Below are 26902 nucleotides of genomic sequence, written 5' to 3' on the forward strand. Positions count from 1 at the left end.
CATAAGTGGTGACTCTGACACTAAAATTGTTCTATCACGTGTCTCAAGACAATTTTTATACAAACAAAATTTAGATTTAAAAAATTATTAAATAATGAAACTATTGGTATATGGTATATCGTATAAAGGCTCCAATAAACAAACAATCAAATACAATTATAAACAAAATACTTTCTTCCAATTTAAGACTACGCCTACGCATTCCAAAAGAAGTGGTATACCCCCATATCACCGATACCGTTCCAAAGAAAAAAGATCCCCAACAATCGCCGGCGCACTTGTTACACGTGGATTCTCCCCTAAGCTTTTGTTTCCCCGCGGGCAAAGTACAAAACCTGCGGCTCGAATAGCGAGCGTGCTAAAGGCGGGCGTATCGCGTACAAGCCGAGGCATCCCCCTGAAAGAAAACTACTTTCCATTGGTTACCGTCACTTCTCAGCCTGTTTATCCGGTTTAAGCGGGCGCCGTCGCGCGCAACGGATTACTCGGCGGCGCGCCTAATAACCTAATAACCAACAGCCGGCAAAGTACAAGCTCCATCATTCCGGAGAGTTGTTGAAACGCGTGCCGGCTTGCGGAAGGGTATAGCCGCGGCAAGGTGGTGTAGGGGTAGGTTTCGAGTCGAGGATCGGTTCGCGTCTTGCGGAAGCCAGGCGGAATTCACAGACTCTGTTCCGCGCCCGGTTACATATATATATACATATACCAAACCCCGTACTTGTCGATCGTTGATGTACCAGGTGAGATTGGCCGCGGGTTTGCTCCGTCCGGATGTGCAGTTCAAACGTAACATATCGTCAATCCGGTATTTCCTCCTTAACCCGTGTATCGACGGCCCTTGAGAGGGTAATTCTGCGGAACAAGAGACGGTCGGGGTATATACAGGTATGGCGGAGGTGGGCCCCGGAAGTATGCGAGGCATGCTCGAAACACCGCTTTGACGTTCGGCTGGCCTGCCCGCCCGTGCACGTATTGCACGAAAAGGGAGGGAAAACTTTTCAAGATTCCCGGATACGCCGACATACCGATACACACTCTCTCTCTCTCCCTCTCTCTCTTTCTCTTTCATCTCCGTCTATCTCTGATACGGATTTCACTCTCTTTCTCTCTGCGAGCCTGATGAAAAATTCTTCTTTTATGCCTGGCAATTCGCGCTCGCGTTTCGATATCGGAGTAATGTATTCATAAGAGGGACACCATTGTCCCGGATTCTTTCAGTCGGCGAGCCGCGTCTAGCGCCCGTTGCGCCAAATATTTCGCCGATCCGTGTGTATCCGAACCGTGCGTTTGATATTTCCGCCCCGAACCCCTCCCCCTTCCTCCTCCCCCCATTACCTAGCCCGTTTTCCGTGTCTCTGTACCCTCCTCCCCCCCACCTCCTATCTCTCCTGTTCGACTCTTTTCCCGGGCGCTCCTCCCCCCCTCCCCCCTCCCCGGTTCTTTGGTCGCGTGTAACCCGCGCGTATCGGCAAGAGAAAATTCACGCGCGCGCGATCAGCATCGCGACTGTGCCATAGTCAAACGACCGAGCCCCGGGACCGTCTGACGGTTCTTGGCCCGCGAACTTCGTTCACGGCGAACGGATAACGAGAAAGAGAAAGAAAGGGACGGAGATAAAGGTATAGAAAGAAAGACGGAGAGAGAGATAGAGAGAGATGAAGAAAGAGAGAGAGAGAGAGAGAAAGAGAGAGAGAGAATGAGAGTGAGAGAGATACCGGTTTCGGTTTGCGGAAGGATCCGCTCGCGCGCCCATCCCGTCCTATCCCATCGCTTTTATGATCCGTAAGAGCCTCTTCAAGCTACCTGTTTTCGTTCCTCGTTTTTCCTCCGAGCCCCTTCCCTCCCACCCTCCGCTCCTTCCCCCTTTCTCCTGTTTTCCTCCTTTCCTTTTCGCCCCGTTTTCCTCGACCGCCCCCCCCCCCCCCCCCCCCCCCCCGCGCGCCTCGTTTCGACTTCTATGTAAAACATCCGAGCGACTACCGCAAGCATTCATCGGAGAACAAACACGGCGAAAAATACACGAGAACCTTTTTCCCTCCCGTAAAAACAAGAAGCATCCTACGTTGATAAAACGAGGAAAGCCCACCTCCACCCTCTCTCTCTCTCTCTCTCTAGCTTTTTAACCCCACCTGGTTCTACCTGCTCGGACCCCGTCGCATCGGCTCTCTCTCTCTCTCTCTCTCTCTCGCTCTCGCTCTCTCTCTCTCTCGTCGTCCGCTTTTCCAGCACGGACAAGATTATACGACTGTTCTCCCGGAATTTCGGATTTGTTAAAAGCGAAACAGAATGCGCAAGATTTCGCGAGCTTCTCTGCGCCGAGTGTGCCGCGGCGTTTTCGTCGTGTGTTCGTTAAAAAAAGAGCTTGTCGGTGCGCGGAAACACGCGGGGGCCGTTTTATCAAAATACCGGCCACGGGCCGCGAACGATCGTCCGTGAAACTCCATATTACTGTCTCCGGAAATTTTTACCGCGTAATTTCTCCGGCTGACCGTAAAATGTCGCGGGAATTCCGCGACGGTATCGTGGCCGGGTCTCGTGAGCGGAGAGACGCGCGAGGCCTCGAGGAGGGAAAATTAAGGATCGGCCGCCGATGGAACTCTTTCCCGCGAGCGACCCGTTCCGGAGATTTTTCCATCCGAGTTTTCGAATCGGGAGTCGAGAAAAGTTTTCGTGTCCCTGCCTCTCTCTCTCTCTCTCTCTCTATCTATCTATCTCTCTCTACTCTATCTACTTTTTCTATTCTCTTTTTCTCACTTTTTCTCTCTCTCTCTATCTCTCTCTTTTTCTGTCCAATCCGCTTCCCTAACACGGTCTCCGCCGGCGCTGGTTTGATACGCGACGGTCTGATTCGCGCGAACATAAGTATATTCCCATAACGCGAGACACCGCGCGCGAACCGAGAAATTGGAAACGTTCTGCCCTTGTGAGAGAACGCGGCCTCTCTCTCTCTCTCTCTCTCTCTTTCTACGGCGTCGCGACGCGACGGCGTTATCGTTCCCGCGGATGGCCGTAGTTTCGATTTAAATATCGCGCTACTTGTAAAGCAGATTTTTATCCACCCGTTTCTCACCATCCGCGGGTTACTTCGCGAATTTATTTCGGCGTGCCGCGTCGAACGAGAAAATCGTGGCGCTCCGAGGAAAGCGGAATTGTCGCCGAGCAAATTCTTGTTGTCTGTTCGATCGCTTTCTTTTGAGTTGGTGGACGATTTACGGGCGATCGCTGCTTTTCTTCGGAGGAGGAAGGTGGTCGCAATTTTTACTTAAATGACATCGGAATTTAGGGCATTTGTGTTTCGTTGTTTGTAAGGAAATTATCTCCTTTTGCGACGAGGAAAGTTTTGAATCCATCGATATCTAAAATATCTATAGATGTTATTGATGTTAATATATTAGATGGTATTTTTTGTTAAGTGAGGATTGATTTTCTATATTTTTCCAATTTTGCATTTTTATAGAACAGTATACATATCATTGCCGAAAATATGATAGACTTCGATCGTGAAGTATTATTGTCTTAGGCGAGTTGAATTGTGTTATGTTAATTATAAGAGAAATTAATAATAATAAAAATCGCATAATTTTTATTTTTACATATCACAATACCAAAAGAACACAACTGAAATTCCCATCGAATAATTCATTGAGGAATTCTTAACCATAAATTACAGATTCAGAAAAATCGCGGAATTCTAAATAAATAGAAATAAAATTTTAATCCTGAAATAATGAAGTTATTATTTATCGTTAAAAAGTGTAACGGTATGCCGAACACTGCAAAATTTCAAATTGAACTCGCCCCGAAGCGAAATAATTTTCGACCACCGAAAAGTATGGAAAATCGGCGGCAAAAATCACGTGACGTATCAGTTTCGAAAAAGTGGACTTAATGCCCGCCTCTGTGATTCAGATAAATATTTTACAATTCGTTTTATTGACTCACGACTTCGCTGCAATCATGCGTAACAACGCGACGCAAAAATGCTATCAAAAATCCGTCGAACAAAAGCGAAATTTCAATGAAATCCGCTCATACACACTTCCGTGTGCCAACGACATCGTATTAAATTTGATCAGACATCGACGGTTATTGTCATAATCTGTAAGAACTATCGAAACCAGCAAATACGATGGAAGCGGAAAATTATCCGCTTAATCCGAGCATGATTTTATTAACTGATTACGAGTCGATGAAATTACAGGGTTCCTTGTTTCTCGTAAAAAGGACGGACCTCGTCGGCGCGGCGCATCTTTTACGATCAGCGATGCCTTGTTTCCTTAGTTTTTATTTAACGAGTCGGGCGGTATCAATCTTGATTTTAATAACACGAGCTTTATCACTCTTGTGTATTACGTGATTCATATTTTATTGATTTAAACCCCGCTCCCCCGCCGCGCGCGCTAGCCGTAAACTAGACTTTATAGAGCACTTATTTCCCCGCGCGAAATTACCCGATAACTTAAAAAATTTGTAAAAGTCGCGGTAACATATTTTCGGCTTTGCAGTACATTTTCATCGTGTTAATAATGCAGTTCCGCGGTTACCGCTGCGCCTTCGCCGCTTTCGCGAGATCCTTAAATTTCAATTTCTTCGTAAACACAGTGAAAGCTGAACGACGAAGAGACCGGCGATTTTAATTTCAATTTAAAATTGTTACGCGATCGTTCGAAGTTCAAGGCGCGAAATAAAATACAAGATGGATTAAATTTCGATAAACTCGAACATAATTACCCTGTTTTGAATGTCTTTCATTCTATGCAAATAAAAAAAAATAGCAAAGCATGAAAAAAATGTATCATAATTACACTGTGACGCTTTGACTACATGTTAGGTATGAACGTTCATCCGTTTCTTTAAGGAATTAAATATTATTCTCTAGTTAGCAATATTTAAATATTAAAGCAGATTGTAAGCAGATAATAAATATAAAATTCCTTTTTCGTCGAAGAAATTAATGTGACTGACATGTTACCACGTGGATGATAAAATTATTTAACATTTAATTTTTACAAATTAACTTTTACGCTGATTAATTATAACGTCTGGATTTTATTAAGATTCGCGAGAGGCAAGAATATTAAGAATCGGTATTTGAAATTGATCGAGTGAAATATATATTAAATCCACGAAATTTCTAAGATTTTCATCGGGATCGTGAAAGAGTTAGACGGAGCGGCGAAAGTGGACACTTAAAGCCGTGGAACTGAATGTACCAGTATAGAGAGCGAATGTGTGGGTTAAATGACTCGCGCGGGTCTTTCGATGCCGGCAATACGTTGGGGAGCCAACGAGTTAAGAAACGATTCCTGTCGTTCGTCCCGACGATGGCCACCCATTAACCCGTTAATTACGTTTCCCCCTCCCCCCTCGCGCAGCGATCTCTATTTACGAGTGGTCTCGGTCCGCGATTCAGAAATATTCGCTCGCGGCCGAAATTTATTGCTTCGTCCCGGGTTCCCTTTTGTCGCGGTAGCTTAACCCGCGGACAAAAGGCGCGGATCCGAAGACTGTAACGGCGTCGTAAAACGATCATTAAACCGGTATTCGTACAGTCGGCTAAAATAGCAATTATATAATAGGCGGGCGCCCGGCGGGAACGGTAATTCTCGCTATTTGTTCGCCCGGCCCGTTTCGTCGCTTTCTTTGCCTCCGTTCGGCTCGCAACAATGAAACGAGACGGTCCCGAATTTACGGGGGTTCGCGAGCGGCCGCGTATTTACCGTACCAACAGCGTAAACGGGACGACACGGCGTGACACGGCCCGGCCCGACGCGACGCGACGCGACACGGCGCGCGGTGACTGCGGCGGCCTGGCGTCGCGGGACCAGCGCCGCGTTGCAAACTATCTTTAATCCACCTCGGGGCTTTGTTGTTCGTCGCGTTTCAGCTTTTCACGCGGTATCGCCCGGTGATCTGTCATTAGCCGACAAATTAATGAGCGACCGACACGACTCCTCGGACGAGTCGACGCACCCGCGGGGCGCGCCTCGCATCCTCCTAATCGCCCCGAGGCCGACCGTCGCTCGGAAATCGAACGAAGAAAGGGGCCGAGAGATCATCGGGCAATCACGGGGGAACGAAGAAAAACACGGTTAACCTAATTCGACTTCCCCTAAAACACCTAATTCCCCGTTCATTCCGCCGCGTGTACCCGCAGTATTATCTTCGGCTCGGTCCACAGCGATTCGCGTAAGCCCTTAAGTCCACCCAGGCCATGGCTGGTATTAATTCGCAGTTCGAAACTGCGCGGCTCAAGTTTGAGAGCAAGAGAGACGGGGTAAGAGAGAAATACGAGAGAGAAAGAGAGATAGAGAGAGAGAGATATGAGAGGAGGCTGCCCAGGCCGCAGACTCGAACGCGACACGTTTTCGTATCGCGTCCACCGACGGCGTAAAGTTCCGGCACGACTTAATAAACACGCTTGCTACACCTTACCGACAACGTTCATGGTGGCGTAAACTATGTCCGTGTGGAAGGATGGCGCGTCCGCCGATACCTCGCAGCTGTACACGCCCGCTGCGTTCAGCTCCAAATTCGTCAGGCTCAGCTGGGTCGAGTTGCTCTCGGTTTTCTGTAACAGAGCGCACACCCCCGATCGATTCGTCAGTGGCTTCCCGGACTGACGAAACTGAAATAAACAGGATTAGCCGCGGCGACCGGCTGGCTCTCGATGATCTTCAACGGAACCAGCCAGACCCCTCTTCACCCTCCGACCTCTTTTGTTCGACGCGATCTTATCGAGCAACGCGTTCGAATTACACATTAACGAAACTTTTGTCAGATTAACCCTTTGCCGTGCTTTAACGAGTTGGACTCGCGATGGAGATTTATGACAATAACATGTTAGGTATAAACGTTCATCCGTTCCTTTAAGGAATTAAATATTATTCTCTTGTTAGCAGTATTTAAATATTAAAGTAGATTGTAAGCTGATAATAAATATAAAATTCCTTTTTCCTCGAAGAAATTAATGTGATGGAGAAAATTTTAGTAATTGCAAAGAAAATGGTACGGCAAGGGTTAAGCGAATATTCCAAGTTTTCCTGTTTGTGTCGAATTGTTGAAACAATATACTATAATTATAAGATCATTTCGAACCAAAGTAGAAGTATCTTCACTTTTATTATTTTTAATATAAAGCGAACAGTTATCACGCAAGCATCATTGACTTGCGTAATTTTACTGGCCACGTCTAATTATCCGATTGGGTTCTGTCAAGATCATACGAGCTTTTTAACATTTGTTTAAACATTTGGATACGTGCGTCTTGTATGACATACCGTTGCACGAAAAATACCCTCTCGATTTTCTCTAACCATCCACCGCATGATGCATAGGACTGGATATGAAAAATTTTGTTCGAGGAACGAATAAGGGACGAGATTGTTTAAGATTATTTAAGCGAGACCGGGATTCAGGAGCGCATTTCTGGGACGGTTAAAAAGGGATTCGCCGGTTTGATGCTGGAAAGTTGAGCAGACAGACGCGGGGGAACGCCGCGTAGAATGGCGACGCTTCCGGTTATAGCTGAGACCGAAAATGCAGGGTAGCATCCCCGCATACAAAAGGTCAGTCTACACGACTGTTACTGAATTTAAGCAAAGGTTAAGAGGTCCTGAGCACCGGCCGAGGTCAGCCTTTCAACGGGTGAAAAGACGGACCGCATTCATTTAGGGAAACTGTGCTTGCGAGCATTATTTGCGAAATATAAAAGCTACTTAAAAACCGCACTGGTCGAAGGAACTTTCGCAGCTGACTGAGCTACGCTGACTTCAATTCACGACTTCTGCGCGACTTTTTGTTCGACACGGGGTTACCGTGTATGCCGGAAGAAGTCTCTTCGGACCTCTTCCGTAGATAAAATTAGCACTCGTTTTCGTGCTTTGCAATTTTGCTAAGAAATAAACAGTGTTGCAAAGGGCGCAGTGGGTGCATTAATACAAGCTTTTTTCGAGGGGCGTTCGCGATGCTAAGTTTATTAAACATGAGATTGTCGATCTGCTATTTCTGCTGGAACTTCTTATTTTTGGGTTTTGAAGTTTGCTACTTAATTAATTCAAAAACAGAAAAGATCTCTGTATAGAAGCTAGTACAGAAAGATATTTTATTTTCACCGTCAGACATCAAAAGGCTCCAAGGCTACTAATTTTGTACCAGTTTCCAGAATTTATTATAACCTAACACAAGTAAACGGAATGTTACTAAAATGCTTAGAGAAGAGTTAATCCAGCATTTGCTCTGTTAAAGTTCCACCGTCTGCATTCGGTTTCATTAATTAATTCTCTCCGCCTCTACGAGAATTTTAGCGTTAACCAGCAAAAACATAAAGCGAACGCGCATTACGAATTACAAGCACACCTACGAATAATATTTTCCAGCGGGCACCGACGCAGATCATTCCGACACGTTGACCAGCGTCTTTTTCGCGCACCCTTCGATACGCTTTCGGCACCGCGGATTTATGACGGTGTCGCCGCGCGCGGGTTGCCCGAAAAAAAAAGGAAGCAGCGTCGGCGTCGGGGGAGAGCGGGGCCGCGCGCGTATGGGTGTGTACGTGTGCGACGGGGTGTGCTGCGTGGTTAGCGAGCATCGATCAATCGACCGGAAGACAAAGACCCGCGGCCGATTCGCATTGTTCCCGTCGGGCAGCGGAACGGCCGTTGAATAATCCACGGTTGCGAAGACGGCAAACTGGACCAGCGTTCGCCTCTTCGCGATATCGATTCGGAATGACGGCGTTGCAGCCCAGTCACAGTCGCACACAGAGAGAGAGAGAGAGAGAGAGAGAGAGAGAGAGAGAGAGTTTCGCTCGGTGTTCGAGCCAACAACGGCAGCGTGGCAGCGACGACGACGACGGCGACGGCGGCGTCAGCTAGTCAGCCAGCCAGCCACCCTCCGGCGTAGGGAGAGCTTCACGGTCCCGCGGAATACAGAGGCCGGTTCTCTCTCTCTCTCTCTCTCTCTTTCTCTCTTACTCTATCCCCCTCCGACGCAGTTTACGAGCAACATTACGCTCCGTAACGGCGTCCCGTCGGCCAGTTCCGCAGAATTCCGCGACGCGTTGCGCGATTTATTCGCTCGCTCGCGAAACCCCGCAGAGCGCGAGCCCGCGCGCGCACCGCGGAACCACCACGGGGAATACCGACGCGCGCGGCCCTCTTTCTCGCCCCGCGGAGAATTCTGTCGCGTACACGCGCCGCCCCGACCAATAGCGCGCGCGCGCGACTCGGTAAGCAACATCGTTCCGGCGAGGATTTAATACTAAAGCCCGGAAAAGCAATTTTGCGCCGGTGTTACTTTTCCCTATTGTTTTTATTCCTTCTTTTTTTGTTTTTTTGTTTTCGTTGCCTACGTTTTTTCGTAATTTTCTAACGCGCCTTTTTCGGAGAATGCACAAAAGGGAGGGGGAGGGTGGGGGTCAGGTAGGCAGAGGGTGCGTCGAAGAGGGGGCGGGCAACGAAAATAACGAGACACTTGCATGGTAAACGAAGGATTATGGAAAGCTTTCGCGGAATATTGCGGCCTGTCCGGGTACGTGCACCGTAGGGGGTGAGAAGGAGGGGGAGGGCTGGGAAGGGGTTGTTGTTACCCTGGAAATTCCGGTTTCCGACGGAATTTTATTTAGTTTTATTTTCCTTTTTTTTCTTTCTCGCCGCGCAACGGATTGTTCCGGAATTGACGGATCCTACGAGATACAAGCGCGCGCGGATTTCGTCGACGCGCGCGCGCGCGCGCGATGTTTTATTTATCGCGCGAAATTTTCATGTTGATCCGCGGTGATCTGCTTTATTCTTGAGATGAGCGATCGTTAATTGAACGGAGGTAGAATCGACGCGCGAATGTTATGTAGGGGGGGGGGGGGGAGGAGCTCGCGGGTTGCGCGTGACAATTCCTCCCCCGCCACGATCGATGAATCGGGACGAAATTGCAGCGCGGAACTGGTCAAGTTTTTTCGGCCGGAAACCTGCTGTCGTTTGACCGGCAAGATTGATTTTATGAGTTCGGTGAGTTCTACCCTGATACGGGATTCGTGTCTGACGTGGAACGATCACAAGCAAATATTCTACAAAACAGCAACATTCACGACTTCGGCAAAGCACTGGACATTGATGAAAAATGTGCGCGAGCTTCTTCTCTACGTTAAAAAATTAAATTTGGAGAGCATAGAACCGAACGACACTGAAAAATTCAGCGACCGTTGCGACTTATAAGGAATTTCTTCGATATTCCGAAGAATCACTGACATGGCCGCAAGGAGATACTTATAGGTGCACGTATAATGGGCTTCTTATTAATTCAGAACCGCGATGGGGATCAATATGAAATTCATTAGAGGCGACCAATCGAATTAGTTCCGCGAATCCCCGCATAATTACTATAATAATTCTGCTACAATAATCACAGGGCTAACGACCATCGGGAACAACATGAAATTAGCATCATGTCAAGAATATATACCATCAGACACTTCGGCGGCGTTGCTCCAGTGACGCGCGGTCTGTATTTAAACACGCGGCGGTCTCGTCATTCCGGTTACTTTATCGAACGTGCACACCGGGGATAGGCATCGACGACGCTCTTGCCTTTTAACTCGTTTATAGAACACACGTCCCCTTAACAGGTTAACCCTTTGCGCTATAATAACGAGTCAGAGAAAGTGGCAAAGATTTCATGCAACGTCTGCTAAATATGAATATTATTTAATATAATTTCTTTTAAATCGAAATCAAATTGAATTCTTTTGTTATCAGAGACTAGAAATGGAAGTAAATAAAGACAATATTAAGGTCTAATTAAGGGGATTATTAAGGACAAATAAGTGCTGATCAATGCAGCGTGAAAAGAATGTCAATTACTATGCCACCCTCTGATTGCTGTGCCCTTACAATTTTGCTTGTATTTAAAAACGACATTACTGAACTAAAGGTATTAAATTTTCTCAATAAAATTTGACCTGTAATTTTCATAGTCGAATTAAAACATTAACTTCTTGAGACTTAGAAAATACCGAAGATAATTGTTTAAATTTCTGATATATGGTTTCATGTGTTTCTGCCTCGATCTCGTCAAAACCCTTAGAACAAGAAAAATAATGCTTTCCAAAAAAGCTTCAATTATTGTATTCTCAAAACTCTTCTAAATTACATTTATATTAAAAATCAACATATATTTTTAATATATATTTTAATATTGTAAGAAGTGCGATATAAGTGAAAGGAACTAATTTGTCGAAAACCTCGCGCGTCATTTTAACGGGGCACAGTAATTGACACACTTACCGTCGGCGTCTATTTCTAGAAAGAAGGTGTCTCGCACCGGCGCAACTGTTCCCGTAGACTTATTAAAACCCGCATCCGCTGTCGCACCTGTAAATATAGCGGCGACGCGACGACGCTTCCCCCGACGCGACACACAGCCGGTCTCTCTAAACATCGTTCTACCTTCGGTCTCTCAACGAACGCGTCCGACGACGAGTAACAATGTTTACGATGTCGGCGACGATAATGACAGAAGCGTCCCGGTAATCGATTCATCGGCGTCTCAAGGGCGGCTCTCTCTCTCTCTCTCACACACCCTAAACGCGAAACCGGCTCCCCCGGGTCCTCGTAAAAAGCTCGAACGACTCTCTCCCGGCTTAATCGACGCCGGGCGATTCCCTTTCTGATTTCCGCTCATTAGGCCGGGGCTCGGGGGTTCCGTAGGTCCGAGAGACCACCCGCGGTATAGTTCCATTGGAGGGGGGGGGGGGGGGGGAGAGGAAAACGAGGGAGGACTTTCGGTATCTCGCCGCCATATTTCAGAAGAAACGTTCGGTTATTGTTCCATCCAACTTCCCGGCCACGATAAATCCCCGGACGTTGGTCTTGCCGCAGCCGGCGGCGTTTTTTCCGTCGTGGCGTCGGCCGTCGGGTCTGCTCCACGAAAAAGATTTCCCGCGCGGTGGAAGCTTCGTCGACCGCCGTCGACCCAGGGAAGCAAAGAAGAGACGGGGGAGAAAGATCGAGGAGGGTGTGTGGGGGGAGGGGGGAGGTCGGAGGAGAGGGCGGCCGGGATTGAGAGAGAGAGAGAGAGAGAGAGAGAGAGAAGGACGGAAACTCGATGCTCACCTTCACCGTCAAGTTCCCAATGGGGAAAGTCTTGACGACCGGGGTCTCGTTCGGGGCGTAGCGATAAAACTCTCGACCCCCTTTGTACCACTTGACGGCGTATAAAGGATCCCCCTCGGTGTCATACCAGCAGTTCAGTATCGCCGAGTCACCTTTCTTCACGGCCGTCGGTATCTGGATCCGCACTTCTCGCAAACCGGAGCAAATTCCTGCAACAGACAGGTGTTTCTATTTAGTGGCCGGCCTACTCGACGGCTTCGACTTTTCAGCCGAGCCCCCCTTCCATTCCGCCGTGCTCCCGCAATTGAGAGATCTCCGGCGGCGGACGGGCGACGAGTCGGGGTTAACACTTTCGCTATCGAAGACCGGTTTATGAGGAGTGAGAAATTACGCCGCGACAAATGACATAGTTGTATCGAAGTCAAAGAAAATTTTACAGAAATCGGGTGGAACGATGATCAATTTTTTGTACGTTAATATTTAATGCTTCGGAATAAAAGGAAACATATTTTAGGCTCTTGAAAAATATGTAAATATATTGTCTAGTCATTTCAACGAGAATATCACAATTCTATTAGTTTTGCCATTCGAATTGATTTAGGAAATTTTACAAAAGTGAGGTGAAGCGATGATAATTTTTTGTACGTTAAAATTTAATGCTTCGGAATAAAAGAAAATATATTTCAGGATTTTGAGAAGTACATAAATATATTATCAAGTCATTTCAACGAGAATATCACAATTATTACTTCTTTCATTTAAATTGATTTTTGTCAAATCAGATTGACGCACACAAGGCTCTTTTTCTAATAAATATTATCACATTTTTACATTATATGATGTTTCATTGACAATAACAGATATTACTAGATAATAAAAATAGAATTGTTCTAAAGTCTCGGGTCGAATTCCCTAAAAATAGCAATGCTCTAGTAATTAAATATGAATACTCTGGTACTTAAAAATAGTGCCAAATTAGCATCAGGAAGGGATGGGGGGTTAATATTTCAGTTGCTGCGGTAATCTGTAAAATATGGATTGATTCGAACGAATTTATTTTAATTGAGTCGGTTAATATTAAACAGGATGCATATCAATTTTTATCTCAGAAATTATTTGACAGATTCGGAGCGTACTTTTCTGTCTAAAAAGCTTGACATCTTTTAAAATATATTACGTGTCCAAGATTGTAGATGTATACTAATTTCGTGTAATTCTCCTTGGAAATGGTATCTTCGAAATTCAAAGAAAAACTACCATATTTTTCAAATAATTATAATATACCTAAACCTTGAAACTGTCAATATATTAACGCATAAATGTCTCAAGCGAACTATGATTATTAAGAACAAGAAATTCGTCAGATGGAAACAATATACACACTATATCGAAACCCATGAAATGGAATTAATTGTGCGAAAATATCGACAGAAAGAGTCTTGTAAAAGTCTAATTAATTATACGTAACCGATTATCAAAGAATCGGAGCCAACACGATTGCTAAAAGCTCGACGAAGAAGACATTGCGAATTTATTTCTGAAATGTATTTAATCCGGCAAATGTATGAATTTATTTCAAACGCGCCGCCACGGTAAAAGGGTTAAAAAGCATTTCATCGGTAATATCACGTGAAATGAAAAGGATATATAGTTAATGCGAATCGTGTTAGCAATGATCGATTTTGAAATATTTAATTTGCCGGCGTATCGTATAATATTAAAATATTATTTCCGTCGGTGCTCGTCGCTGCCGTGAAAAACCAGTGCAGCGAATGGAAAAAAAAGGGGGGGGGGGGGAAGAGTTGCATAGTTGCGGCCCACGTTTCTTTTAGTGCCGTTGTTCGCGGCACACTAATTATCAGCGAGAACCTATTAGGCTACTTGCGCAAAAAACTATTAGTTTAAAGGATATCCAAACTCCAACTTTGCAAAGTTGTGCCGCTGTTTACCGAAGTAATTACACGTGCTCTCTCGTATACACGCGCGCGTCTCCCGCCTCCCCTCCCCCTCCCTCCCCCACCCCCTCTCGCAGCGCAAACTTTACGGCAAAATATACCTTTTATGGTAATTGTTTTATTTGCACAAGTATTCATGCTTGTCCCCGTTGGGGATGAAAATCTACGGTACCCGCGGCGTTCTATTTTGTTCGTGCGTGCCCGCCCGCGATATAATCCTACACCGTTTTCAAGCTTTTTAACTGTTTACCCCGAAATACGCATCGAACTGCAGCGCGGAAATTCTGATCCCAAAATTATTCGCACTTCAACCGGTGTACAGCCCTTGATGAAAATCACGTGGGCTGTTTCCCGGTCATTTTTTTTTTTGCCGTTCGCATTAGATTAAAAAGAATCGTTCGAAACGAATGTGATTATTCCGTCGATGGCAACGTATCATTCTAACCTAAAAATACCTTTCTAAAAGTCGAATTTATATTATATTGCGCGCCTACATATACTTAAGTGATTAAATTTTAGTACTCGGATGTCCTCTCACGGAACGCGTAACAAAATCGCTGACCATAATAGCACTTTCTAAATTAACAATCCCTCGGCTAATAGAATCTTGTACCAAACTCTATTTAGATGGAGTATTACTTATTACTGTGCGAACAAATGCGCCGAGTCTTCAAAGCTAATCTGAGACGATTCGCCGAGTGCAAATTGTTTAAATATTTATAGTAAAAGACCTGTATTTTATTCTGACTCAAAGCCACGGAATAACGTTCGTATTTAATAAGTTATCACAGTAAATCTCCGTTCATAGCGTAAATAAACGGCGAAAGGTTATTTGACTTAATTCGAATATTAGAAGATTTTATGGTCACTCATAATTAGGAAAAATAGTTCTAATAGTAGAAAAATAGTATAACAATCTTTACACCTGAAAACTGGAAAACATTTTTTCTTCAAAATTTTTCCATAGAGATAAACAACTGTAAATAAATTGTCCACCACGAACTTTGTTATCCATACAAAAATGCAACGATAAAAGTATAGTAAAAGCGTCGAATTCGTTTCAGAACATCGTCCAGCAATTCGGCGTCACGTTGACGAAAGTACCGCTAATTCGGAGCAGCCCAGGCTAGGAATTACCAGCAGATAGACATAAACAAAGCGAGGCCAATTCAGATGTCTCCGGCAAAGGCCGGCAATTCTTGAACGGACTGACCAACTCCGTCGGACCAGACGGTGTTCTCGTGAACTACATACAGCGCGGGACTTGAAACGGTGGGCTCCGCGTGGCCGAAAACTTCAGGTGCTTTTTAGCACCACTCGGAGTCGCACTTGAAGCACGCAAACACCTGTGCAATTTCTTTCAGCGCTATCATTCATACCTATGAAAACTTAAGGAGGGGAGGGGAGGGGGTTAGTTTTATGTCTTCGCGGGGAAACGGTAACTTTGGGAGCTACCGCGGGTGAGAAACGCCCCGTGCATTAAAACGAAATCCTTCGCTGGAGGTGTGCGCTCGTGATTGCTAGCAAGCGACTCGCTTATCGGGGGTGAAATGAATTTACAGAAACGTTACAGGGTTTTATAGTGAGAAGATCGATACGTCGCTGAGTATGTTATTTGCTCAATTTCTCGGGATGAGATTATTTTTCTAAATTAACTTCTAGTTTAACTTATTTAGGATATTTTCATCTATGAAATATTATTATAAATAGATAATTATTACTAATAATATATTCAATTAATTTTCTTTTTTTCATTAATGGATTCAAAATATTTATTTATGATATTTTAACATAGTGGAGATAATCTTGAGGATCAAAAATAAATATTACGATTGTTTGCTTTGTGCGAAGGCTGCGGCATCTTCAAACTTAATTTTATGTATAGAATGAAAAAAGTACAAAATAACTAACTTTCAATGTAGAACTAGGCCGCATGGGTATACTGGTATAGTGTGGTATACATGTATATTGCAATAGCTCAGACAACCCGAATTTCTCATCTCGCGCAAGATTTGAAAAATTGTACTCGCCGACCCGCGCGAAACGGTTCAAGTTTTTTCTTCGTTATTGCATAAATTTGTCCAACGAACGACGACCGATAATAAATCAGATATGAATTGAAATCGGAACGGAATGTGACCGGACACCGAACAACGCCCGTTAGAAAGTTCCGCCGACGGACAGAAGTATAAAATTAACCGGCAGCGAATTTTTGCAACGCCGTCGAACCATTCGGCTGCGGTAATTGTCAAACAATGTCGCTAGTTGCCTTTTATTGTAGTTTCAATAACACTTTGGCGATATCTGTATAACTCAGGGATTCTGTTCATTAAAGTTTCCAATTCTCAACTCGCCGGAACACTTGAACGAGTCGCCGGTAAGTGGTAGTTGTTTTCGAATCTGCTCCGGCATTCAAGCGAAATTGGGGGAGAAAGAATTGGACGAGAGGGAGAGAGAGAGAGAGAGGGAGGGAGAGAGAAAAGAAGAAAATCGTCAACGTTCCTGCTGACGACTTGGACAGCTAAATTGATAGGAGTTCTGTCTGGCAAACAAACGGTTCGACTGTCAATTGCGATTCCCCACTCCCCCCCCCCCCCCCCCCCCCCCTCATCCCACGGGGGAAACCGTCCGAAGACATTTTCGCGATTGCTCCTCGAAAAATATTTTTGCTCCCGACCGCGCTCGCGCGCCGAGCTGTAATATCGAGCTGAATTTTTCAACCGCTGATACGTGTCGAATGCTTGCACGTTTTCGTTTAAAAATAAAACGGGTTTCATCAATATTAATCGCCGGATCGAATTGGCTTTGTTTATTCATTCGGACCGCTTTAAATATTTTCGAAAATCTGGGCGGTAAGGACAATGCGACCTGTCGCGGTTTTAAACATACTTTGTTCATTCGTAAAATTGTATTTTTCCAATCGCCGGTGTTTTAGATGGGTTTTCCGGTGTTATAAAAATTCATGCTGGCAAAATACTTTCAGAGAGGTGACTGTTTTGTATTGGACGTTGTTAATTTCGTGATAATTCGATGCTAATTCGATTCGACATAGTACAATAATTACACTGTACGTGATAACGATGAAATTTGCATGAATTAGTTCACGAAGAGAAAGATGTTTTCACGTCTGTTGAAATGAAATCATTTGGTCGTTCTTTACGATTTCCAAGCGCCAGAGCTTAACAAACCACAACCATATAAATTAATAATACATGCGATGGTAGCCAGTAAATCACATATTCGGCAGTACGTCCATTCAATCTTGGAAAAACCGAGTCCGAGGCCACTCAAATGGTTTGCGATGCCGGGATTGTGACTGATAGCTCATTCGCCTGACATGGCACCATTTAACAGGCTGATGCTCCAAATCGGTCGAAAATATGCCTTAATAGATCTATAATAATTCAAGGACACCCTCGAACGCTAAAAATACCAAGAACCTGAACGAAAATAATTCATATCGTTTCATAAAAATGGCAAGGTCCGATTTGCTCATAATTGTACAGTTTTAACTATAATATATGCTTTAGTAATAAAGTTCATAGGCAAATTTGTTAAAGTACTAACAAGAGATCCGATCTTCTAAGAATACCAGTAATTTTTAGAAAATTATTATCTAATAGTTAACCTCTAGCTTCGACGAGTCTGACTCGTGATGGAGGCTTCTACTGATAACCTACTATCTGTCATTTGAACACTTAAATAAATAATAGACTGGCAATAAATATTCGTAGAAATTACTGAAGAAGTTCATTTCAGCTATGAAGAAAATAGCAAGCAAATAAATATAACAATGCACGGCATACAGAATAAGGATTTAAAGCGGCCGGTCGGCGCCGCGATTTCGTAGTTCGAGCGTTAATGAAAAATTGACAGGGTCGGAATTTCCGTGGCAAGCAAACAGTTCTCTGAAGCATAAGCGGTTAGTTAGTTACGCGAGGGGGGGGTGTGTTCCTTGATCCGGCGCTTGTAAGAGCGAGTAAATTCGTATATCCCGCATGCTGATTTGCGAAAGGTCCCAGGCGTACAGTTATAAAGGAGAGCCAAAGCTTTCGGCGGAACCGTGCGCGGTGCTCGCCGGCTCATCCACCGCAACGTATCAGCTCAGAGACTATAGGGCCCCCGGACCATCTTCTTCACTGTTACAGTTCGGTATACGGCGGAACAAGTAACTGTAATTACCATTTGGCTGCGCCCCGGCCCCGTAAGTAGTTGGTAGCGCCCGGGCATAAGTATTTGGCATAGAATAATGTAGACAGTTGTAAAAGCTAATGGTCGTTGTCCCGAGGAGAACGAGCCTGAGCCGCTGTTACGACGGCGAAACAAGTAATAAATTGCAGTTTCTAGTAAATAAAACGGCATTGCCCTTTTCTTCCACCGATAAAGAAGAATACTCGGCGGCGCGCGGCGGCCTACTTGGGAGCGTTACGGTTTCCTGTAAAGCAATCTGCGTCTGGTTCCCAGTGACAGGGAAAGATGGCCTCGAATTTTTGCGATCGCCGCCTCCAACCCCGCCCCAACCTCCGCCAACCTCCTCCTCCGCCTCCGCCTCCTCCATTCGCCTAATGAGAACGGGAAAAGCGTGTTTCTTTGATAAGCCGCGCTCCAAATTCTATATCTGGCCGGACGATTCAAGGAATGGCACTTGGTTCTTTTGTGAACGGGCTCCGGCCACTTATTTCTGCGGCAGCTACGATCAACTTTTCTAGCACTCGTATCGACAGAATACTAATCTAAGCTCGTTCTTCTCTTAGCGAGCCGCAAATTCAATGGCTGTCGCTCGGATCTGCGATAACCGCCCGAACGATAAAGGCTGGCTACTTCGGCAATACTAATTTTTATAGAATTACACAGCCGCGATCTATGCTATGCGGAGAGAGAAAATTCGACCCGTGCTTGATGCTTTCACAGACTGTTTGTTTCTTTATTTCTGTAATTTCTTAATTTCTGTAATTTTTTAATTTCTGTAATTTCTTACTTTCTATAATTTTCTAATTTCTGTAATTTCTTACTTTCTATAATTTCTTACTTTCTATAATTTTCTAATTTCTGTAATTTCCTAATTTCTATAATTTTTTAATTTCTGTAATTTCCTAATTTCTATAATTTTTTAATTTCTGTAATTTCTTAATTTCTATAATGCTTTAATTTCTTTAATTTCTTAATTTCTATAGTTTAGTGATTGTCTATTGTTCGTATTTTATTGTTACCGAATTTTGCTTTGAAGAATTTCTTTCAACCCTGGGCACCGTAACAATGTTGTTCGTTTCTTTTAAAATAAATCTAGATTAATAAATAAAGTTGAGGGAAATTATTAAGGACGAAGAAGTGCTGATGAACGAAACTGTGAAGGAAACCGTAACACGAAGGGTTAACTACATACTTAGCGATGTCTTTAAAATTACGACAATGCACATACGCTGAACAACTCTCCAAACCATACTATTCAAGAAAAGTAATCATCTAACACTGCTGAAAATAAATATTTCTTTACACCCTCTCGAAAAGCCACTGTTATCATCGACGAGATCCAAAGCTACCGGAAGTAGAATCTTTTTTATAAAATTCGCACGTCGCCGTGCAAGGGTTGATTTTTGCGAGACCAGGAACAGGAACGACTGTATTCATCGCGCGCCATTGTGTGTTCTCGATGGCGTGGGCCACGGTGCGCTGAATAGATCGACAAGTGTAATTTGAGGTGTGCCACGGTAAAGTACAGGGGTCTCTCTCTACTTCTAGTTCTAATTGGATACGAACTATTCGAAATGATCCGAAGCAGTCGGGGATAGCCCCCGAAGGTCACAGTAAGATCCCATTGAACCACCATTGACAAGTGTATTCGCGGGTCTAACAATACGGGCAAGTTGTATATACCAACGGCAGAAAACACTACAGAGGAAGCGACGCGGCGCACACTGCAGACACTACGCGACATTCGGAGAGAAACGTTCTATCGGGTGTTCACGACAGCAGGGGACACAAGCAACCGTATACATACATGTATACATATATAGATTCGAGGGGGGGACACGGTCGACGGACACACGACACCCATGGAAACGTATACACACAGACGCGTACATTTGGCGAGGAGTCGGCGCGGTCGCGCGAGCACGCCGTGTTATTTGTAGACATACATACCAATTTCGCCGCGTCTCTGCCGGGTTAAATATCGTTAGAGCGCATTTTACCTAACTAGCCTTCACGATATTAAGTCCCGCCCCCGTTCTAGGTCAACCAGATTCAGTTTACTCAACGCGCGCGATACCCCCGTCCGTTGTGCCCGAAAATAAATTCCAGCAGGCGCGCGCGGCGCAGAGCCGGAACAGGGCAGAGAGAGAGAGAGAGAGGGAGAGAGAGAGAGAGAGAGTGCAGCGAAGCGACGGCTTTCGCAGAGTGGATATCCGAAACGGTTGATTAATTTTTCGGAAATCTTGTTGAATTCCCCACAGTTATTTCCGCGGCGAGTCTCCCGGGCCGGGCTCTTCTGGCCGTCGCGTCGCCGCTTTTAAATTCGCCGAACGACCGCCGTTTGAAATACGCGCGAAAAATTACAGCATCGGGAGCCAAAAAACCGCACACAAATTCCTCCCCGTGACAGCCCCGTTATTCCCCTCTTCGGAACTCGTAAAGAATGCGGTGTCGCACACGCAATTTTTGTTTTTCCGCCGCGTCGCGCCGCGCCGCGCCCCTCCCCTCGTGCCCTCCCTCGCCCGACATATTTAGTAGCCGATTTTTTTTCCGCCACGGAGACGACCGCCGACGCCGAAAGCGGACGCTGACGGTTTCTCAATTATCCCGGTGTTTCCCGTAATTTACGCGCGAGCTGCGTCCGTAAGAAAGCATCCCTCCGGAAATCCCGAAATTTCTACACCGTCAGCAATTTTTCGGGAGTTATCCGCTTTCGTGGATTTTCGCCTCGATCTCCGTAGGCAAGAGTTTTAGGACTTTGCACTGTGGTAATTATCTTTGCCGGCTCTTTCTGGGCACTTTGCTTCGCCTAGCGGAGCCGGTTAACCAATTGCTGTGCTTCAAGATTTCTTTCCGGGTGCAATTAACTTTATATTTGTCGGATAAAATGTACTCTACTTTTATATCCTTTTGCTTTATTTATTTATTGGTATGATCAGTTATTCGATGAATGTGTAATTAATTATGCCTGAAAATTAGCCGAAGGTATAACAATTGGTCATCTCACAGTAATCGATTCTACGATCCTGTAATATGTAACAGGTATGTATACATATCTATGTAAATTCTTATCAAGACACAACCCTTCTCTATCTGCACTATTTCCTGACTTCTCACTAAATTGCGGATCTTCGTGCAAAACAAACATTTTCTGCATTTGCTTCTAGCAATGGCCGAACGATGCTTAATCTTTGATAGATTTATGATAGAGACACAGTCTGCGTGCAGCTCTGGCCGAGGGTGCACCTGACCACGGACGATCGAGACAACGCGACGGTCGACGGAACCTCCCTATACTTTTCAATTATCTAATAACGTGTCACCTAGGAGTATCTCTTTTTTAATTATTATAATTGGTTGGCGGTAATGTATCTGTAATCTTCTATTCTCGCGTTCGTTCTCCTCTCAACACGTTCGCTGATATTCAAGGTATTCTCTGTGAGACGGCGCTTGAAATTCAAAAAATTAAATAATTGTGTTATGTTTATAATATTGAATTGTTATATTTTCACTATTGAATTATTATATTTTTACTATTGAATTATTATGTTTTTACTATTAAATGTCTGTTTATAACGTTGAGATAAAATAACATAAACCCATTTTGCGCCACCTATTCCGTGAAATACAAGCAAAATAAGGAAATACACGTCGTCTCACGGGACGGACACGTGTGACCCGCCGGTGATGCACGCCCGCGTGAACGTGTTGAAAGCTACAGCGACTCATTTTTCTCTGTAATACATAACGCAGTCTGTTTGTCCACTAGACTACGGATTCTTAATAATTTAGGCTTTTTCACTCCCGATAATAAGAGCCTTGACACGACTCCGGTTTTGCACTCGGAGTACGTCTCTTCAACCGATCGTGTTCGACTTTCTTCAAACGGAGCTCACCGCTTTGCGAATCAAACTCGCGCAAGATCAATCGCCGGCAATTTAAATTCACTTTGCGGCAATTTCCAGAGACAATCGGAGGATACCTTATAACAAGTTATAACGATCTTGGAACGTTCATTGCGAACGGAAGATGAGAGATAATTAAAAAACATTTTGGAGAAAGCTAAATCTACCCTAAATCGTCGAGAAAATTCACGATTCATTTCGTGAAAAGAACGTGATAAATAATGAGAAAGTGTCTTGGAACGAGTTAGTACTATTTTAGAATATTCTCGAACATTTTCGACAAGTACTGAAAAGGGTATATGAAGAATAATCGAAAACCTTCGTGGAATAAATTACAACAATCTTAAAACGTCCATTCACTCGATATAAATACATTTATGTATAAATATCTATTTCTCAATAAATATTTAATACTTGCTACGATAACAAAGCCCAAGGAACATCCTAGGTAAAAATCTGGTCAAAAATTAGTATCGCGGAAATTAATTACGACATTCTGTTCCGCTCACCGCGAGGAGTTTCCCAGTTGACACAAGAGGAGCTCTTCCCGAGATTTTCGCGAGCGCGATCAATGGACGCGAGAATTTGCGTAAATATCCGCACAGTCTACTTATCGCTCCGGTTATCACACGCCCGCGCTTTGTGTACACCGGCTTCTCCGCTAGCCAAGTTCTTCAAAGTAGTACAGAACAAACTTCGCCGCGGAACAATAGAAAGATTCGAACGTTGTCCGTCGTTCTAATTAGAAGACGCGTGTATCTCGACTCCGTCCGCGTTATCGAGTTAAAAAATCTGAATCGATTACGACATCCGGCAGGCAAAATCTGTTTGGAAATCTGCGAGGCGTCCTAATAAAATTCCCTATTGGCCGACGGTAGCTCGCGCCGTGTTTGCCAGGCCGCGGAGAGGGGGGATGGGGGGCTGCTGGTGCACACTGAATTTAAACTCCATTACCATCTTATCAGGCTGGAACAGTGCATCGGGTACGCCTTACACGATCGACCATATCGCCGGCAAGGAAAAAAGAGAAACGAGACCGGCCCATGAATTTACCAAAGACACTGGCGCGCGGCAATCTTTCCGGCGAATCTTCCCGCGGAGCGAACGCTCGGAGCGGTCGGTCAGTTTAAAATACTATTCCCAGATACCCCGAGAGACCCCACGGGAGGTAGCCTCCGTACGTCTAATTTTCACCTCTACGGCCGATCCGCCGGCCACTTTGGCCGGTGAGAACGGTTCCGTGAGTGGAAGCGGGCGCGCGAGAGCGATCGAAAAATTCAGCCGAGGAAGGAGTTAGCCGTGGGGTAGGATCGAAGCGGTGGAACATCTAGTCTGCGGCGGCGAGCGCGGCGCGGCGCGGCGCTCGGGAAATTAGGTTGTTAAGATTTAATCGGACACAGAGGCATTTTAAGCGTCCGCATTCCCCCCGTTAGCGTCATACGGGATCGCCAGGGCGCGGGGGAGAGAAGCGCGCGGCGGCGGCGGTGGCGCCGAGCAGAGAAGAGGAAGAGGCCGAGATTTAAATTACACGGACTTCCTTGGAACCTCGGTCGAAGTAGTCGGCACGCTGTCCGGGGGCGAGATAGCGGGGATCGTTAAGATTTCTGGCGGATTCCGTTCGCCGGAATTTCATTTGCGACTTCGCCTAGTTCACCTTTGCCTGGCCGTCGTAATTTAATCGTCGATGCAATTGGCAGCAGTGGGCGTAAGGGTTGAAAAGGGGGCCGGTCCGACCCAGGGGGCCCGGGGACGCGGCGACGGAGGGGACGCACTAGCAGCAGCAGCAGCAGCAGCAACCAGCCAGCCAGCCAGCCCGTTTAAGAAAAGCCTGGCGAATTCATTACGAGGCGACGACGACGATTAAAGCGAGGACCGGAGCTATTTAGCGGAAACAGCCCCGGCCCCGATAGTTGGAAAGGTTTCGTCGATCCGAGACTGGAAAGCTTCCATTCCGCCTCCTTCTCTTCCGCGCCCCGGGAACTCCACCCCGAAACTCCCTTTTACCCTGGTTGCTCCGCGAAACGGTTCCCGCGGGACTTCGACGGGGCTCGATTGTCCGTAAGACAAACTGCGGGACAAATTAGCGAGATCAGAAATCGAGTCGTCGAGACCGAGAGAGAGAGAGAGAGAGAGAGACCGCTCTCGGCACCTTGGAACGTGCGTGCGCGCTAATGAGAGCCGAAAACGTCGGGACACGAGGGGCGCGCCACGAGGCAATTTAAGCGACCCCTCCGACAGATTTGTAACGTCGGCGCGTTTCATCTTTCGCGGGGTGTCAGGAGGGTCCAGCGTGTCGGGGTGCGTATACAACTATATATATCGGTTTCGACCCTCCGCGCGCGGCGAAATTTATTTACGATTCCAAATATCCCGAGTTTGTTCTGCCGAACGGCGCCGGCCGCACCAATTATTTTATTGCACGTGATCGCGAAAAAAGATTGTTAACACGTTGCCGGCGAATCACGGGGATACACGTATATTTTTAAACGGGGGGAACTTTTAATTAATGCATGCTCTGCAAATGCTTTTTCGAACGAACGAACTCCGCGCATCGATAGTAATCCGCTGTGCGAACTGGAAGCGATATGATTGCATTAGATTGATCAAATAGTTTTGTTGCGTGCCCCGTCGGATCAAACTTCGTTACAAATATTTCTCATATTTCTCACTTGGTTCGGCGACTGGTTCTGTTACCCCGACTATCTTGCCGTTAATCTACTTATCTCGGTGCACAATTTATTATCAAAGTGTATCGTGAACTGTACTGGATTGATCACATTAAAACAGTTATTTATTTTCGTGCTAATGGAAACTCTGCCTGAAACATGAGCTTGATTTTATAAGTGTATGCAATAGGTCGTTAAGTATGGAAGGCACGCTTTATAATTTCAATGTAAAATCTATGCGTTTCATACTTAAAGACCCAATGAAACATTCTCCGATCGCGCAGTCTGCAGCAGGAACTTTAAATAGCTAGTTCAAATAAATATGTACAACATTAAAGAGACAGAAGATATTAATTTTGTGAAGTGATGTATATAATCTGCTGTTATTTATACAACAGAAACGAAATCCTTTCTGCAAGGTATTTTTGGATGGTCCCATTCATGTTTCTAAAGCGTGAAAAATGTGATTTCGATCAATAAACACAGTTCGCGCACAATAAATATGTATTCCCGCGTAGAAACACTGCGATCCTATTTCAATCGAATGAAATTAATTCAACAACGATCTGCAATCTTTGCCACACCGGAAAGAAGCGCGAGGTTCGCGAGCAACATTTTCGCAGCGTCACTTCCGAGTGGAATTAACCCTTTGCACTCGAGTGGCGACTCTACGGCGCCATTAAAATCATTGTAGCACGTTTGAAAATTATTTTTAATACATATCGCCAAAGCTTAGATTTAAAAATTGTTAACCCCTTGCCCTATTACGTCTTTCAGAGCTACATTGATTACGATTGTTTCGTCCTTAATTATTTCCTTGACACAATGAGATGACTCCAGTGTCCCGATTGTCCTCGTTAACTTTCATTGCCAGATTTCGATGCGAGGGGATTCAAATTTTGTTTCGAATTAATAGAAACGATTGGCAGCCATATTTATCGAATCGTGCACAAAACATTCGTCACGAGTCCGACTCGTTATTATATTGCAAGGGGTTAAAGGCGTAACTGTTGCACAAGTCGCAAGACTCAATATCATACACATCAAATAAATATTGTTATATAAAATGGAAACGCTAGAAGCCAGAAAAATTATTTCAGATTTCCAGTCGATGCTTCGAGCGCAAAGGGTTAATTCTCTATTATCGCGCGACGAAAATCGAGAGAGACGAGGGGTAACGATTTTTCGCCCCCCGCGAACACGGGGTTGAGATCATTAATCAGTCACCCAATTACATAGATCTGCGTGGGCATCGATCCGGCGGCAGCGGCGAGCAACGCGGACAGAGAAAAAGCGTCGAAACGAATGGGGAGGGGGACCGGTGTTCCTTGCAGGTTCAATCTTTTCAGCGGCCATCAGTACACACGACGAGAACAGCCGCCTCCGAGGCCGTCGACCACGTCGACGACGACGAGGAGAAGGACGACGACGACGGCAACTGTCCACGGCGATGTCGTTACGATAAATCTCGCGGCGGTGTTTTGTTAGAGTGAAACAACAGGACGGTGGATTCGGAAGTAATTAAACGTGCCCGGTCGGCGACGCCCCCGCCTGACCCCACCACCCCCCTTCCCCCGGGCCCACCACCTCTGCCCCCCCGGCCTGCAGCTTTTATCGTCCCAGGTGAATAGAATTCTTTTCGCGTGGCAGCTCGCGGCTGCAGATAAAATTTTCTCGCCCGACCGGCTGTCTCGGGGAATTGTGGAGGTGCCGGGCGTTGCGTAAGCCCACCGCCGCCGCCGCCACGGGGGTGGATCGTCGGGGAGGAGGAGGAGGAGGAGGAGAGGTAGGGAGAGCCGAGCGGAGGCATACCGTCGGTCGCCCGTGAATAAATCGGGTCGCTTGCTCGAGAGAATTACTCCATATCCGTATAAAGAGACGATCCGCATTTAAAGTGCCGGCCTATTCAACGGGCGGACACTTGCGGAATCCCGGGCAGCGCTCGCGCGACGTCGCATAGAAAAATGACAATCGTTCGGACTCGTTAAAGGAGGAAACTACAAAAAGAGAGACCGGAGAATCCCGGCCCCGAAGAATGGAGTAGCAGCAGAAGAGGAAGCAGCAGCGTCGGGGGGGGG

At 45.6% G+C, this 26902-nt stretch overlaps 1 protein-coding gene across 1 annotated transcript in view; it reads right to left on the reverse strand.

The window, feature by feature from the left end:
- The window catches only part of LOC144471074 (uncharacterized), a 51940-nt gene that overhangs the window by 20529 nt on the left and 4509 nt on the right, over positions 1-26902 (reverse strand). Inside the window, exons 2-4 of the mRNA XM_078182780.1 lie at positions 12108-12316; positions 6436-6571; positions 719-852 (exon numbers count right to left, since the gene is read on the reverse strand). Of these exons, the coding sequence (XP_078038906.1) occupies positions 719-852; positions 6436-6571; positions 12108-12316 (479 nt within the window). The remainder of the gene's footprint in view (positions 1-718; positions 853-6435; positions 6572-12107; positions 12317-26902) is intronic.

This window comes from Augochlora pura, chromosome 6 (genome assembly GCF_028453695.1).
Source record: "Augochlora pura isolate Apur16 chromosome 6, APUR_v2.2.1, whole genome shotgun sequence".
NCBI classification, from domain to species: Eukaryota; Metazoa; Arthropoda; class Insecta; order Hymenoptera; family Halictidae; genus Augochlora; species Augochlora pura.